The sequence below is a fragment of the Saccoglossus kowalevskii genome, chromosome 7, assembly GCF_978046115.1.
Source record: "Saccoglossus kowalevskii chromosome 7, keSacKowa6.1, whole genome shotgun sequence".
NCBI lineage: Eukaryota > Metazoa > Hemichordata > Enteropneusta > Harrimaniidae > Saccoglossus > Saccoglossus kowalevskii.
The window spans coordinates 11,105,421-11,122,299 of NC_140647.1; the positions used below are offsets into that span (position 1 = coordinate 11,105,421).

General features: G+C 35.0%; 1 protein-coding gene and 1 pseudogene across 2 annotated transcripts in view; one reads left to right on the top strand and one right to left on the bottom strand.

Moving 5' to 3' along the window:
- Positions 1-7,080, bottom strand: part of LOC102809677 (syndetin-like) — a 36,843-nt gene extending 29,763 nt beyond the window's left edge. For both annotated transcript variants that reach the window (XM_085501081.1, XM_085501082.1), the window contains exons 1-8: positions 6,957-7,080; positions 5,779-5,853; positions 4,512-4,556; positions 3,594-3,662; positions 1,776-1,853; positions 1,229-1,282; positions 886-956; positions 332-449 (exon numbers count right to left, since the gene is read on the bottom strand). In XM_085501081.1, coding sequence (XP_085357207.1) covers positions 332-449; positions 886-956; positions 1,229-1,282; positions 1,776-1,853; positions 3,594-3,662; positions 4,512-4,556; positions 5,779-5,853; positions 6,957-6,992 — 546 coding nt within the window. In that variant the 5' untranslated portion in view covers positions 6,993-7,080. The remainder of the gene's footprint in view (positions 1-331; positions 450-885; positions 957-1,228; positions 1,283-1,775; positions 1,854-3,593; positions 3,663-4,511; positions 4,557-5,778; positions 5,854-6,956) is intronic.
- Positions 7,081-11,273: 4,193 nt separating this feature from the next.
- LOC102809797 (putative gamma-glutamylcyclotransferase CG2811 pseudogene) lies at positions 11,274-12,346 on the top strand (annotated as a pseudogene).
- Positions 12,347-16,879: the final 4,533 nt, after the last annotated feature.

The window sequence follows — 16,879 nt, forward strand, 5'->3', positions numbered from 1 at the left end:
TATTATGTTTGAAGTTGTAATGTAATCAGTCCAGGCATGTCTAAGATATAGGTCTGGATGCACGCACAGACAGACACAGGGACGCACAGAGGTCAAACCATAAGTCCCCGTTTTCGCACTGCATCCGAACAGAGACTAAAAAATCATTATTACAGGGTTACTTTAATGTAGAGAAATTGGAGCACGTAGCACTGCTGGTTCATCTTTCCACTAGTGAAATATATTCTGTATATACACATGTATTACCGGTACCGTTATTTATAATTTGGGAAGGGTAGAGATTATTAAATGTGCAAAGTGAACTGATCATTTAGGTGTTGTGAAGTCTTACCAATGTTTTAATTGTATGAAGCGATCTCATCAAGCTGACTAGCTGTAATCGTTTTCTGTGATTAGATAAAATACTTAAAGATGCTACGGTAAAGTCTTTCTTAGCCAGTGACAGTTGTCTGCAAGAAATGAATGAAGGAATAAATGAATATTTAAACAATATTGATTTATTTTTGACCAACAGCTGATGTGGGTGGCTGACTTATGCGACTCTGTACTAAATTTGTACATTAAAATCTTAGTATATGAATACAAACATTTGTTTGGATTGTTCAGGTATGTTGTGGTATGCAATGAGCATAATTTCAGCAAGAATGTCATTATTTACATTTCATTGTTTGTACAAGATACTCGGATATCCCAAAAATAGGAATAAATGTCAAGTGAGAATTGAGCTTAAACTGAGAAAAGACACAACCCAAACTGCAAATATATATTCTATTTCAGGATACAATTAGGAAAAGCTTTTAACATGGGGAAGTTAAATCTATGTACATGACATAGGGTGGTCTATGAGGGTGTGAAAAAGTTATGAGCAAGTGTGGTAAAAATTACCTTCTACCATTTGCACATATCACATTTGCTGTCTGTAAATTTGTCTGCAACTCCATCACTCTTTGCAGCTCCTGAAAATTTAAGGAAATCCTAATCGTCTTAAAATCATATCATATCATACAATGAAGTGAATTTAAAGGATTATGGTGATGAACACAATCATGATAATGAAAATAAATCTGAACATGGATTATCTATTATCATGATTATATAAAAATAGTGAACTCCCACTACAATAAAGTGTCATGTGATTTAATATCAGGCTTGATAGTTTATTTATATGCCACTGTAGTAGAGCCTGAAACTATGACAACTAAAGTTGATTGACATCATCAGCGCCTACCTTGACATATGCAGATTGGTTTTCCAATACAAGATCCGATACTTTTTTAGATACCTGAATAAGTAAGAAGGCAAGTGAAATTAGTAAACATATCATAGCATGTTTGGAAATGGCAGTATGTATTTTTTTAAATTAAGCAAGATGTATGGCCTTACTCAGAAAAAGAGATGAATGGAGCAATTAGAAGTTGTTGACAGGTAGACTTTGAAACAAGGCATGTACACACACTTCTAATACATGCATAACTATACTAAGCAACACAGATTTTGGTATTCACAAGTTGTTACTCTTTAAAACCAAATTTTTTTTTTCTAGGCTACACTTCTTGCTTTTTTTGTTTTAGTTGATAAATGCAATTGCATGTTATTGTACACACTAGTCTCCAAAACATAATATTAAGTTTTTGGAAGGCAGGGCAGACTGTACTGACGGTAAAGTGCTCTGAGAATCAAAGCCATAACCTCCCTGATGTGTGGTGAAAACATTAAGTACTGAACTATCACTTGGGTTCAGATGAGTTCACTTGGGTTCAGATGAGTTCACTTACTGCCTGTAACTGTTTTCTTAGCACATCTCTGTCTTCATCCATCTTATCTAAATCAATAGGTTGTGTACTGTCCAGTTTCTAATGAAAGCAAGTAAAAGAACATAATTATATATTAAATAATTATTCCCCCCTGATTGGATTTGAGGTCAAATATGTAGTATTGGGTACTGACAGCCATGACACCAAATAATCACGTTTAATGTGTACTATAACAATACTATAAATATTGATATTTTGGGGAAATATTTTTTTTTTATAGCAAGACACTTCACTATGGGCGTCATTCAAAATCAGTGACAATCATTCCCAAAGACATTTATTTACAATTTTATAAACCTAAACTTGCTGGGTAATTCCCCATCATCAATAAGATTTTGTTGACTTTTCAGGCCCATTTTAACAAGTTCAAAATCACTGAGGATATTTTTGTAATAATGCGGGGGACTTGCTGGAATTTTTTTTTATTTTTTGGAAATATATTCACTGACATTAATTTTGTGTTTACATTTTCCCAAATTACATTTCATAAGAAGTTCAATTTTTCTTTCTTTTCTCCTTAATGAAACCCTTCACCCCACCTCAGTTTTTAAATGTAGAACCAATTATGGTATAATTAGTAGAGAATCAATATAGAAACATTTGCAGTATATCATATTCAGTGCTTGTATGTTGTGTTTTACAACATAAATGCCACCATTTTTTTATGGTTGAATATTGCGAATTTGTTTACAAATCTGCACCAAGGTGTTTAGAATGAATTGGTGTTCAGTAAATAAAGGTGTTCAGTATATAAAGATGTTCAGCATAATAAAGGTGTTCAGTATACAAAGGTGTTCAGTATACAAAGGTGTTCAGTATACAAAGGTGTTCAGTATACAAAGGTGTTCAGTATATAAAGGTGTTCAGCATAATAAAGATGTTTAGTATAGAGGTGTTCAGCATATAAAGGTGTTTAGTATATAAAGGTGTTTAGCATAATAAAGATGTTTAGTATAGGTGTTCAGTATATAAAGGTGTTTAGTATATAAAGGTGTTCAGCATATATAAAGATGTTTAGTATAGAGGTGTTCAGTATATAAAGGTATTCAGCATATATAAAGATGTTTAGTATAGAGGTGTTCAGTATATAAAGGTGTTCAGCATATATAAAGATGTTTAGTATAGAGGTGTTCAGTAAATAAAAGTGTTTAGTATATAAAGATGTTCAGTAAATAAAAGTGTTAGTATATAAAGATGTTCAGTATATAAACATGTTTAGTATAGAGGTGTTCAGTATATAAAGGTGTTCAGTATATAAAGGTGTTCAGCATATATAAAGATGTTTAGTATAGAGGTGTTCAGTATATAAAGGTGTTTAGTATATAAAGGTGTGCAGCATAATAAGATGTTTAGTATAGAGGTGTTCAGTATATAAAGGTGTTCAGTATATAAAGGTGTTTAGTATATAAAGGTGTTTAGTATATAAAGGTGTTTAGTATATAAAGGTGTTTAGTATATAAAGGTGTTTAGTATATAAAGGTGTTCAGTATATAAAGGTGTTCAGTATATAAAGGTGTTCAGTATATAGAGGTGTTCAGTATATAAAGATATTTAGTATAGAGGTGTTCAGTATATAAAGGCATTCTGAGTTTATACAAATTTTCTGTTTACACAAGCCCTATGTAATATCTGCTCCAAAAAAAAAAAAGCAGCATCATTACTGCTTAATCCCTTTGAGAAATGATGACCAATTGGTCCACAACTGGCAAAGAAATTATAGAAATTACATAAAATGACCAGAATGTTGGTAGGAAACATTTTATCATGCAAAGTACTCACCTTAAGCTCGTATCGAGAAGAGTCAAAACTGTCATCACTGAAATAAACATCCTCTATACTGGAAATTAACTGTAATTTAACCAATATAATAAACAATAAGCTTAATAGTTGACTGACTTTATTAAACTCACAGGATCTGAGATTAAATTTTAACAGCTATTTGCATGTGCTGGTACATGACAATTCAAACAAGCAGCCTGTCGGCTGAGATAGCTCCGCTGTTAGCAATGCACATTTCAATTAAAGAACTGAAGATATTATTAGAAAATAAACAATATGTATAGTATCAAAGCAATCAGACTTGCTGTTTTCAACAAAAATGTCAAAAATATTCATTAAAATTAGATAATTGAAGATATCATCACAAAATGAACAAATTTGAGAGAGGTCTACCTGAGGTACCTATATGTATAGTATCAAAGCAATCAGACTTGCTGTTTTCAACAAAAATGTCAAAAATATTCATTAAAATTAGATAATTGAAGATATCATCACAAAATGAACAAATCTGAGAGAGGTACATGTACATGTAGTACCTATATATGCAATATCAAAGCAATCGGACATACGGTTTTTAACAAGAAAATATCACTTTTTACCAAAAATGACAAAAATATTTACCAAAATTAGAGAATTGAAGATATCATCATGAAATGAACAAATCTAAGAGAGGTCTACCCAAGGTACATATACACCAAGTATCAAAGCATTCTGGCTTGTAGTTTTCAAGAAGTCAAAAAAGTAAAACATTGACACGGACGCCGACGACGGACAATCACTCATATGATAAGCCCCGCTTGACAAAGTCGACAGCGGAGCTAATAAAATATGTTAGTGTTAGAACTCATATATTTCATGAACATTTGTAATTTTTGAATGAATATCAAATAGTGTGTATGGTTATGAATGATCATTTACCTCAGCCTGCTCCAAGGGATCTCTGGCAAACTCGCGATCTTCTTCCTGAGATACAAAAACCTTTGATTAATTGATGAAGTAATTTGCTCTTAACATGTGGCAGTCATTTCTAACTAATTTACATACCAAGTCTCGCTTTTGGGTCCCCTATAAAATACATACTATTTGCCTCTGATACATCCATTAATGTGAAAGGCTTGAAACACAAATAATCATTAATGGACGCTGTATGATAAAAGTAAATTAGACTGTCCACTACACTGTGTAATGGAGGATATATACATAATAGTTGAAGTACACACAAGACTGTAGTTTTGTGATTTTTGCATGGGGTGTAATTTCACAGGTATTACTTTATTTATCTGAAAAATCAACCACTGCAAAAGATCACCCATTGGCGATGTTTCAGCACCTGAGCGATCTTTTGGTACCACAAAAACAGTTGAATATCGGTTGTAAGACACATTTTTTTTTTGAGAACACAAATTAATAAGATACAAATCAGCTTTGGCAGGTTTAGTGAGAACACAACAACACTATACAAGCAAACACACAAACCTGGTCCAACACAAGTATGTTTTCACTGCATTAATACACAATATATAAACAAGAATGACATCACCTGTCATCATTGTTACAACTTCATAATATCATATAAATTTAGAAACAGTGTTGTTTACACCTCTAAACGTAATTTTTTTTAAATTAAAAACAGTTCAACTGTATCTTTATTTCACAATTTACATACTTTTTTCGACCCAACTGTTTCAAACAACAAATGTTTCAATTCTATAACAATCAGAACAGTGAAAATATAAATGAAAGATGAGCTGGATATTGTGAATATTTTTTTTTTTTTCAAAAAATGCCTGCTGTGAATAGGTTTCCATTTTAAGAGCTCTAATCCCCACCTCTAATCATGATCATTGAATCTTTGCCCAAAATAATTTTTGAACATGTCAAATACACAATGCACAATACACAATGAATCATTATTCCCAGACAAAAACTATGGCTGCAACATCTGTCCTCATACCATGTAACAAGAACACCGTTTTCAAAGTTTTGCAATCTGACACTAGATTTAAAGATGAGCAAAGGGGAAATTTTCATACCACTGGTTTTCATATTTGGTTGCCCCATGACAAAAGTGGTTGTCAGGGACAACCAATCATCCACATTTTATTTCAATGATTACCGAGACATGCATCCTAACAAAAAAAAACTTCCACCAACAACTCCAAATAGATGTGAATGCAGTCTGTACCTTGTACTTGTAAATCGGCTCGTAGCCTGGACTTGACTGATCATCGTCTAAAGATGAACTCCTCTGCTTTGAACCCTGTTGTAATATAGTTTAAATAAAAGCATTCAATACATTAAATCTTGATGAAGACACTGGATATTTATCATGGAACATTTTGGGAGATGCCCATATTTTATAGTTTCCAGTAAATCGAAATACAGTTAACTGTTTATTAACATTTGAGTTACTAAATTTGAATGTTAAAAAGAACAAAAAAATCTATGTTACCATTAACTCAATGTTTGGTTAACTGTTAATTAAAGTTTGAGTTACTAAATGCGACATTCAACAACAGTAACAATTTATGTTGCTCGTAACTCAAAGTTTGGTTAACTGTTAATTGAACATTGAGTTACAATTTGTGTGTAGTTTCCCAAAAGTGGGTGTGGTTTTATTTTAGTGATCGTCAAGAAACACTGGAAAACTCTAATGTACACACTCGCACTGATTGTTTTGGTAAGCACGACAATCAACATATACATGTATGTGTATTAGTGTTGTTATCAAAAGGAAACTTGTGGGCTGCAATAGGTAGTATAAAATGTTTTCACTCTTATCGTACATTTATATATTAGTACTTGCCTCATCAAGTGTAACTCGCTGGCCTGAAGATTATGTTGAATATTGATTGAAAGCTATCTCACCATACATGACAGCATGTTTGTCAACTCCACCCACCACCCATGCATCCTACCAGCTAACCCGGCCCCTGAATGACCAAACCGAAGGGGCACTAATCTACAGTAAGTGCCTCGATCTTGTCAAGTGTCATAGAAATCATGATCCATACTCACTTCCCGTACAAAACTATACCGCCCGTTTTGGCAAAAGTAATCAAATACTACACTCTCTTGTCCAACCATCGGACACTATTGTAAAATTCACAATTACGGGTAAGCACTGTATTACACAAGATGTGCCCGTACTACAGTTCTTCAACTACATCCGGATGTCCAACTGCCGCAAGTGATAATTATAGAACGATTTATTTTGTGGAGTAAGTCAGAAATATCTTCATACTATCACTAAGCCTGTCGTTACTAAATGGAATTGCTTTCCTAATAATAATATTCGAAACTGTAAAGGTGTTAAACGCTAGTCATACAATTTATTATGAAAAACGAACGAAATACACTTACTGGTAATAAGGATCTGATTTTCTTTCGCAACGCCATGTCAAACTACAAGATATACCAGAAATTGTGATTTTGTTGGTGGACGAGCAATCATATAAATCCGGAGGTAGCCATCTTGGAACAGACAATCACATGACCTTTACATCTGGGCTATAGAGGGCGTGTTTAGCTTGCCTTTTACAACACCGGACTGACGCACAATCGCTTGTAACAAAATAGTAGTTAAGGTAGAAGTCTACTAATCATTTTTGAGAAAATTGGTCATAAATTGCATGACAATGTTCATTGGTTTATCATGTATATTATTATCATGGAGCTATTGTCCAATGGCACCTTAAAATAGCATTCTTTTGTGTGTTACAGTGACCTATTTTGAGAAACTTGTGATATTTTTTCAAAAAATCGCTATTTTTAGAACAATTCTATAGAGCATAATGTTAAACAAAAATTGCATTTTTTGACACTTTTTACAACCCAGATTTTTGTAATAATTCAGGAAAACAAAAAGTACCCCATCATTAACAATATATTAATTTTTCAGCCTATGTCACCAGCCTACACTTTGAGATATGGCATAATATCACTGCCATAGGAACCTAATGTAAAAGCACTATAATACTTCCAAAATGGCCATTATCCACTAAAATATAACCACCATTTTCTCAAAAATTATGCGGGTGACCCGAACTTTTTTTTTTTTTTTTTTGCCCGGAAGCACAATTTATTAAAAATGGATAAATTCTGGGTATTTGAATTCAAGTTCATGAGCAGGCTTCTACCTTGAATACGACTTTAATCAAACATCTGTTGACCTTTCTGTGTATAAGAAATTGTATCATTTTTTATGTCGTTTGATTCCGAATGTGTACAGATGTGAACTCAAGAATTTAATAATTTGGCAGTGGCGAATAGAATAATATCACCATGAAGAAAGTTTGACATTTTTTTGGTCACAATGTCGAAATTGTTAGAGAAATGAATGAAATTATGATAGACTGTACATATTTACAAAATTAAAAGGGTTATACACAGTGATACCATCGCTTTCCATGAATTTGTTTATGTGTTAATTTCGCTTGAGCGCGGACCTGAAATGTTCATCATCACGGTTCATCATATTTTGATGATCTGGATATAACAGCAAAGATCCCGAGGTCAAGACAATATCACCTACATCTGGGTATAACCGCAATGATCAGACCACAAGTTCCAGATATAACCACAAGAATCCATACTCCGAAGTTCAGATAATATCACCTACACCTGGATATAACCGCAATGATCCAGACCCCGAAGTTCAGACACTATCACCTACACCGGGATATAACCGCAATGATCCAGACCCCGGAGTTCGGGCAATCTCAACTACATCTGGATAAAACCACAGGGATCTAGACCCGGGGTCCAGATATAACCAGAAGAATCCATACCCCGAGGTCCAGATATAACCGCAAGAATCCAGACCTCGAAGTCCAGATAATATCACCTACATCTGGATATAACCACAAAGATCCAGCCCCCGATGTCCAGGTGTAACCACGGAAATCCATAGCCCGAGCTTCATATATAACCACAATATTCCATACGCCGAGGTCCAGACAATATCACCTACATCTGGATATAACCGCCAGGCCCTTGGGTCCAGACAATATCACCCACATCTGGATATAACCGCCAAGATCCAGGCCCTGGGGTTCATACAATACTACCTACATTTGGATATAACCACCAGGATCCAGGCCCGGGGTCCAGACAATATCCCCTATATCTGCATGAGTTCAGTGTTTACTAACAATTATAAATTAGTGTGACATCGTTGAAAAATATTCGAAAAATTGGGAAGATATCATCAGAGTGCTCCTCCAATACACCTGTTCTAAAGGCGCCCTCTTACGACACTACTGTGAAGTTGTAAATGAAATGAAGGTAGTTCTCAAAGTCGCTATGGTCTATGCAAAACGCTACTTACCACAGTACCTCTATATAAGGACTGTATACAAAATTATGCCACTTGATTTCATTGACTCTTTTAGTATCTTAGAACGCAGACATTTTTTGAACATACAAAATTCAAAATTATACATTCAATTAACGTGTGTAGAACTTTTCTATTGTTTTAATAGTGTCGTAAAGAAAAACAGGGAAAGAAACTTCGAGTACGTTCATGGGTCGGCGACGCAAACGCCGCAGCGTATTCGAAAAAAAACGTAGTTCCACAGGGACAAACATTATGCAGAATAACGGTATACTGTCAAAATGAAAAATAATTGAAAATAAATCGTATACTAGGTTTCGTCTTTGTAAAAAAAAAAAACACTTTAAAATCTCGGTCTGACTTCCGTAACTGTATAATTAATCAAGTCACCATGCTTTTCAGATTCCGTTACGAGAATTGTCCCCCCCCCCCTAATCCAGCTGATTGATACATTAAACAACAAGCGTTTCCAGATTAGAGACAAAGGGAATACGTGCTGGTATATAACAAATCATAATTGTTTAGGATATGCTACATTTTCACCTCGTTGCTAGGGGTGCAAGTTATATATATAAAATATATATATATAAGTTATATATATAAAATAATTCATTTGTGTGTGTTCTTACACGTAGAACCACATATCACAGCGTCAAAACTATTGGAGGTTTTGTAAACGAAAGCTCCACAACTTGAAATAAAATTGCATATTTTTTTGTTATGTTTCTTGTACATGTATTACTTAGTATTTGTTAACTATATATTTATTGTTAACAACTGATAGGAATGTTTTCCAAAGATAAAATAACATATTCAGTCTGTTATTGTTACCGTGTGGCTAACGCAGGACACCTCACTCAATACATCGACAACGTCTTTTGTAGTAACTGTTCGAGGAGCTCGGGTACGAGCTACTTTCACCCTATCTGAAGCAATAAAAGAAGGAGTACGGCACCATCAAGTGTTCAAAGTACACATGACATGGCAACCATTCGCTGTCTTATAACACTGATTAATATTTATTGCTTTTAATTTGCGTAACTACTATACTCCAATCTGAGAATGTGAGCCCAACATTATATTTATGAATTTACATACCATAACGTAAGCTACAGTATTAATGTCAGTTAAGTAAGTAATGTCATTCTGAGTTGATTATCATGGAATGGGAATTAATTCAACCCAATATTCGTAGTCTCTGGTTCAGAGGTTTGATAGGTAATTCTGAAGTGTTACTTTAGATATTGTCATGAATTTGTTTTTGCGTATCTGTTAACCGACTTAATTAGTTGATTATTAGCTGAATTGCTGTGTTATGTCTGTCATCGTTTAGGCCTATTTGAAGTTTTGGACGGAACTTGGCTCAGTGATTTGGAACTAATTACGAGATATCCGTCGCGATTCTGACAGTTGGTATTCCATAGTTATTAATGTAGTGAACGATTAATCAAAAGATATGACGTATTCAGTACTTAGTTTGATTGGCTTTATGATTGAAGGTTACGCCCTAGAGTCCTTTTACTGTTTTGTAATTGGTTAGAGTTTTGAAAATGGATAAAGAGAGTTTGAGTTGGTCTTGGCGAATACTCCACGACAGACGCAGTCGAGAGTCCAGTCCAGGGGCGAGCCTTGAGGCAGTCCAGTCTTGGGCGAGTCTTGGTTCAGCCTTGTGAGAGTCTTGGGGATTTTTTCCCCAGGGCGTTGTGTCTTATAGAGTGCTCGATTGACCGACTAAGACGAGAGCTGAAACGTATTTCGTTGTGTGTGCCTTATTTGACTGTAAAGTTAAAGTGACTTTCCCGATCCCGTACCTCAAGGGGACGAGATAGAGAGACGAGACGAGATTTCCCCCTGGCACGTGTGGAGAACCCCGAGAGAAGAAGAATTTACCCCTGACAATATACTAGAATTGTTTAGTCGTTTACATAATATATAACGTATCTTTAACGTATGCCATCTCGGTAATGTACTAACTTTAACTCAAGCTGGCGACAGTTTCGTAAAACGTGACAAACGTAAAATGTCAAAACAAATTTGGATCATGATTTCTTTGGCGTGGACATATCGAATGCGTGTGAAAAACGTCAAGGTGTGCGCAGTGATTAATTTTAAAAATAAGGAATAGATGATTTCCAAATGATCTAATCGGATGATGGAACTGACAGTCTATCAACAATGTGTTTTTTATGATTTATGAAATAGGCTTGATTTTTTAATAAAATATAATCCGTTTATTATCTGAACATGTGGGTCATAGAGATTACAAAGGTGCACGTGACCTTTGACCAGGGGACACAATTCTCTACACCCATTGTCTATGCAATACGTATCCCACATTCAGCACCATGGCGGACACCGGGGACGGTATCCTACATCGTATATTCGTATATGGAACATTGAAGAAGGGGCAACCGAATCATAATCTGATTACAAACCCGTATAACGGCACAGCCATCTATATTGGCAAAGCTCGGAGCGTAGATCGCTGGCCATTGGTAGTGGCTTCTGCCCTTAACATCCCGGTAATATTGGACAAGATTGGGCATGGCCAGGTAAACAACAATGTAGTCACCGCTGTGAATACCTCGTGAAAAACGCCGAGATATTGCATGGATAATGTTTTATATTGAACTGTTTTTATTTTTATTTTATTCTCAGAACCAAATTGTTTGCAATTGCTAACTACATACATTTGTACCCTATAATACGAAAACATTATATAATATTTTTAGCATTATTTTTGTTAAGGGTAACTCATCCATATTTTCTCATGAAATGACAAGCAAATTGACAAATCTAAGAACAGTTTACATAGTCACAGTCACAATTTTTCATTAAAAACCTGTTAACATATGTAATGCCAGTTTCTAGAAGCATCAACAAGTACATCGATAAGACTTTATATGTTATTGGCCCATACAATGACACCGAGCAACATTTTAGTATACACGATTGCCCGTGGAAACAGTTGTGATAAATCAGTCCTCTAAAACGTCAAAGACACTCTACTGTATTGTATCATTTTCATCATCTCAGGAGAGACGTGATATTCTTTAAAGGGTAGCGAATCTCCATGGGCAGTGTTTTTCACGCAGCATATATCGCTGACACTCTCTTTTTTAATTCTCATCGACTGTAGGAGATACAAGGCGAACTTTATGACGTAGATGATAACAAGTTGACGTCATGCGATTACCTGGAGGACCATCCAAGATGGTACCTGCGACGAAAAATAGATGTGGAGTTGTCAACCAAGCCTGTGAGACGAGAGCACGTGTGGGCTTATGTTATGCATAATTTTAAAGAGGAGTTCCTAGATCTACCGATGTTAAAGAGTTATGATGCAGAGGATTTTAAATTCATTCTTCCTTCTGAACGTTCTGGTTTCAAAGATGTAATTTCTCTCTTCAAACGATAATAATCTTTTTTTGGTTGGTTGGATGGTGGGTGATTAATTGACTGAGTAATCAGGCAATTGGTAATTTGTTATGATTGCTTAATGTATTTGTCCATTGATACGATTAATTGGATTGTAAACACAAAGTTCGAAACGAGTACTTATAATTCGGTCTCTGGCCGTCTTTCCGTCCAGAGTCATATTTCAGAACCCTGTGGACCCAATCTGTTCATACTTTACCTGGGACATATGCACATGCAGTGGTTTACTGATTCAATCCAATATGTCTGACTGGCAGCCATTTATTTTTTGAAAATGTGGTATCTAATGCATGCTTTGTCAGTTTTGTTCAAATTCAGTACACACATTATACATCTTAAGATACATGTCTATGTCGATTCGTTTGAGGATTGGATCAAAGATGGCCGGCTGGCAGCCACTTTGTTTTTTGAAAATGTGGTATTTTATGCATGCTTTGTTAGTTTTTGTTAACATTTGGTACATGCATTGTACATTGTAGATTACATGTCCACGAATTTTACAATAGGATTAAAGATAGCAGACTGGTGGCCGTCTTGCTTTTTGACCATACAACTACATGACCAAGGCTTTTAGAACATTTTCATTCATGTTTGGCACATACATCATAAATATAGAAATATATGTATATATCAGTTTGTTCCATAATAAGCCCAAAGATGACCGACCAGAATCCATCTTTTTTTTGAAAAATTGGGTTTCTTCGACAGGATTTGTCGATTTTTGTTCAAATTTGATACAAACATTGTTTATGTTGAAATACATGTCCTGGATGATTTGTTTCATGTTCGAATTCAAAATGGCAGTCATCTAGACTTGTTTTTTCAAAATGTATTGCTGACATTTTGTTTCTTCTCAAAATATACATGTTATGATACATGACCATGACAATTAGTTTCACAATCGTATCAAAGATGGTTGACTGCCTGTAATCTTGCTTTTTGACCAGATTACTATATCTCTGTACATGAGCCCAGACAAAGAAAATTCATTTTGGATACAAAAATGCATAAATAGCTTTATCCTGTTTAATTTCTGACCATATATTTCGATTTTGGAAGAGTAATTTAATACATCAAATTTCTGTTGATACTAGACCAGCCATTTATTCACCCTAAATTAATAACTATCCCTTTGGTTCACAACTTTATTTTTGAAATGAATAGCATTTCCGCTAATTCCAACGGGGACTATGGCATTGACAATGACGTGTTAAATAGGTAGGCTTGTGGCTGCATGCCAGCACAGCCACTATGCCAACAAAAGTTTCTACTAGCTTGGAGTAAATATATTCCTGTGAAAAAAATTCTACAATCATATTATAAAATCTACACTAAAAGGATTATAAACAAAGAAAGCCAAATATACTGTGAAGGGAAGGGTGGGTGGGAAAGAAACGTCTGCCAAACATTTCAGGAGAACCATAGGTAACTGGTTGTACCTTTATAGTAGAAAGGTGCTAGCTACAACACTGCTGGATAAAATATTATTCATAATCTTGGCTTAAGGTAATTACATTTTAAAGCACACATTTGAATAATCAGGTTATTAAGTAATGTGGTGTAAAGTTGCATTTGCATATTAATAACAATCTGCTGAAATACATGTAAACAAACAGTGGCTATTGGTACTGTAAACACATATTATATCATAATATTACACTACAATAAATTTGTGTGTTTTAGTCCAGCAGTACTCGTACATGAATATTTTACTCCCCAGTGCTAATCGCCAAAGAAATTTCTGTTCCAGTAACTTGTTTTTTTTCCCTCCCAGATCTGGTGTATAGTATCGGCTGGAAACTTTCATTTCTACTGTCTAATGATTCATTATTAGAATCATAAGACAGTGGGTCTTCATCATAGCTCTGACTATAACTTAAGTTTTTAACATGTCATTCAATGTAAATACAACTGCCGAATGAATAATAAGAATAGGTGTTTGTTGAGGAACACAGTCAACCACTTTGCATAAAATCTCGGCTACATTTACTGTGTTGTCATGAGGCTTGCAATGCACAAAAAAATGCGATCCTCCCCCTTATCCCTACCAAATGCAGACAATCCTAGATCATTGTGATCAATCATATACTGAATGTGTTCAATCGTATACCAGATGCAGCCAATCCTAGACCATTGTGATCAATCATATACTAAATGTGTTCAATCCTATACCACATGCAGCCAATCCTAGACCATTGTGATCAATCATATACTAAATGTGTTCAATCCTATACCACATGCAGCCAATCCTAGACCACTGTGATCAATCATATACTAAATGTGTTCAATCCTATACCAGATGCAGCCAATTCTAGACCATTGTGATCAATCATATACTAAATGTGTTCAATCCTATACCAGATGCAGCCAATCCTAGACCACTGTGATCAATCATATACTAAATGTGTTCAATCCTATACCACATGCAGCCAATCCTAGACCATTGTGATCAATCATATACTAAATGTGTTCAATCCTATACCAGATGCAGCCAATTCTAGACCATTGTGATCAATCATATACTAAATGTGTTCAATCCTATACAAGATGCAGCCAATCCTAGACCATTGTGATCAATCATATACTAAATGTGTTCAATCCTATACAAGATGCAGCCAATCCTAGACCACTGTGATCAATCATAAACTAAATGTGTTCAATCCTATACCACATGCAGCCAATTCTAGACCATTGTGATCAATCATATACTAAATGTGTTCAATCCTATACAAGATGCAGCCAATCCTAGACCACTGTGATCAATCATAAACTAAATGTGTTCAATCCTATACCAAATGCAGCCAATCCTAGACCATTGTGATCAATCATATACTAAATGTGTTCAATCCTATACAAGATGCAGCCAATCCTAGACCACTGTGATCAATCATATACTAAATGTGTTCAATCCTATACCAGATGCAGCCAATTCTAGACCATTGTGATCAATCATATACTAAATGTGTTCAATCCTATACAAGATGCAGCCAATCCTAGACCATTGTGATCAATCATATACTAAATGTGTTCAATCCTATACAAGATGCAGCCAATCCTAGACCACTGTGATCAATCATAAACTAAATGTGTTCAATCCTATACCACATGCAGCCAATTCTAGACCATTGTGATCAATCATATACTAAATGTGTTCAATCCTATACAAGATGCAGCCAATCCTAGACCATTGTGATCAATCATATACTAAATGTGTTCAATCCTATACCAGATGCAGCCAATTCTAGACCATTGTGATCAATCATATACTAAATGTGTTCAATCCTATACCAGATGCAGCCAATTCTAGACCACTGTGATCAATCATAAACTAAATGTGTTCAATCCTATACCAGATGCAGCCAATTCTAGACCATTGTGATCAATCATAAACTAAATGTGTTCAATCCTATACAAGATGCAGCCAATCCTAGACCACTGTGATCAATCATAAACTAAATGTGTTCAATCCTATACCAGATGCAGCCAATTCTAGACCATTGTGATCAATCATATACTAAATGTGTTCAATCCTATACCAGATGCAGCCAATCCTAGACCATTGTGATCAATCATATACTAAATGTGTTCAATCCTATACCAGATGCAGCCAATCCTAGACCATTGTGATCAATCATATACTAAATGTGTTCAATCCTATACAAGATGCAGCCAATCCTAGACCATTGTGATCAATCATATACTAAATGTGTTCAATCCTATACCAGATGCAGCCAATTCTAGACCATTGTGATCAATCATATACTAAATGTGTTCAATCCTATACCAGATGCAGCCAATCCTAGACCATTGTGATCAATCATATACTAAATGTGTTCAATCCTATACCAGATGCAGCCAATTCTAGACCATTGTGATCAATCATATACTAAATGTGTTCAATCCTATACAAGATGCAGCCAATTCTAGACCATTGTGATCAATCATATACTAAATGTGTTCAATCCTATACAAGATGCAGCCAATCCTAGACCACTGTGATCAATCATATACTAAATGTGTTCAATCCTATACCAAATTCAGCCAATCCTATACCATTGTGATCAATCATATACTAAATTTGTTCAATCCTATACCACATGCAGCCAATCCTAGACCACTGTGATCAATCATATACTGAATGTGTTCAATCCTATACCAGATGCAGCCAATCCTAGACCATTGTGATCAATCATATACTAAATGTGTTCAATCCTATACAAGATGCAGCCAATCCTAGACCATTGTGATCAATCATATACTAAATGTGTTCAATCCTATACCAGATGCAGCCAATCCTAGACCATTGTGATCAATCATATACTAAATGTGTTCAATCCTATACAAGATGCAGCCAATCCTAGACCATTGTGATCAATCATATACTAAATGTGTTCAATCCTATACCAGATGCAGCCAATCCTAGACCATTGTGATCAATCATATACTAAATGTGTTCAATCCTATACAAGATGCAGCCAATCCTAGACCATTGTGATCAATCATATACTAAATG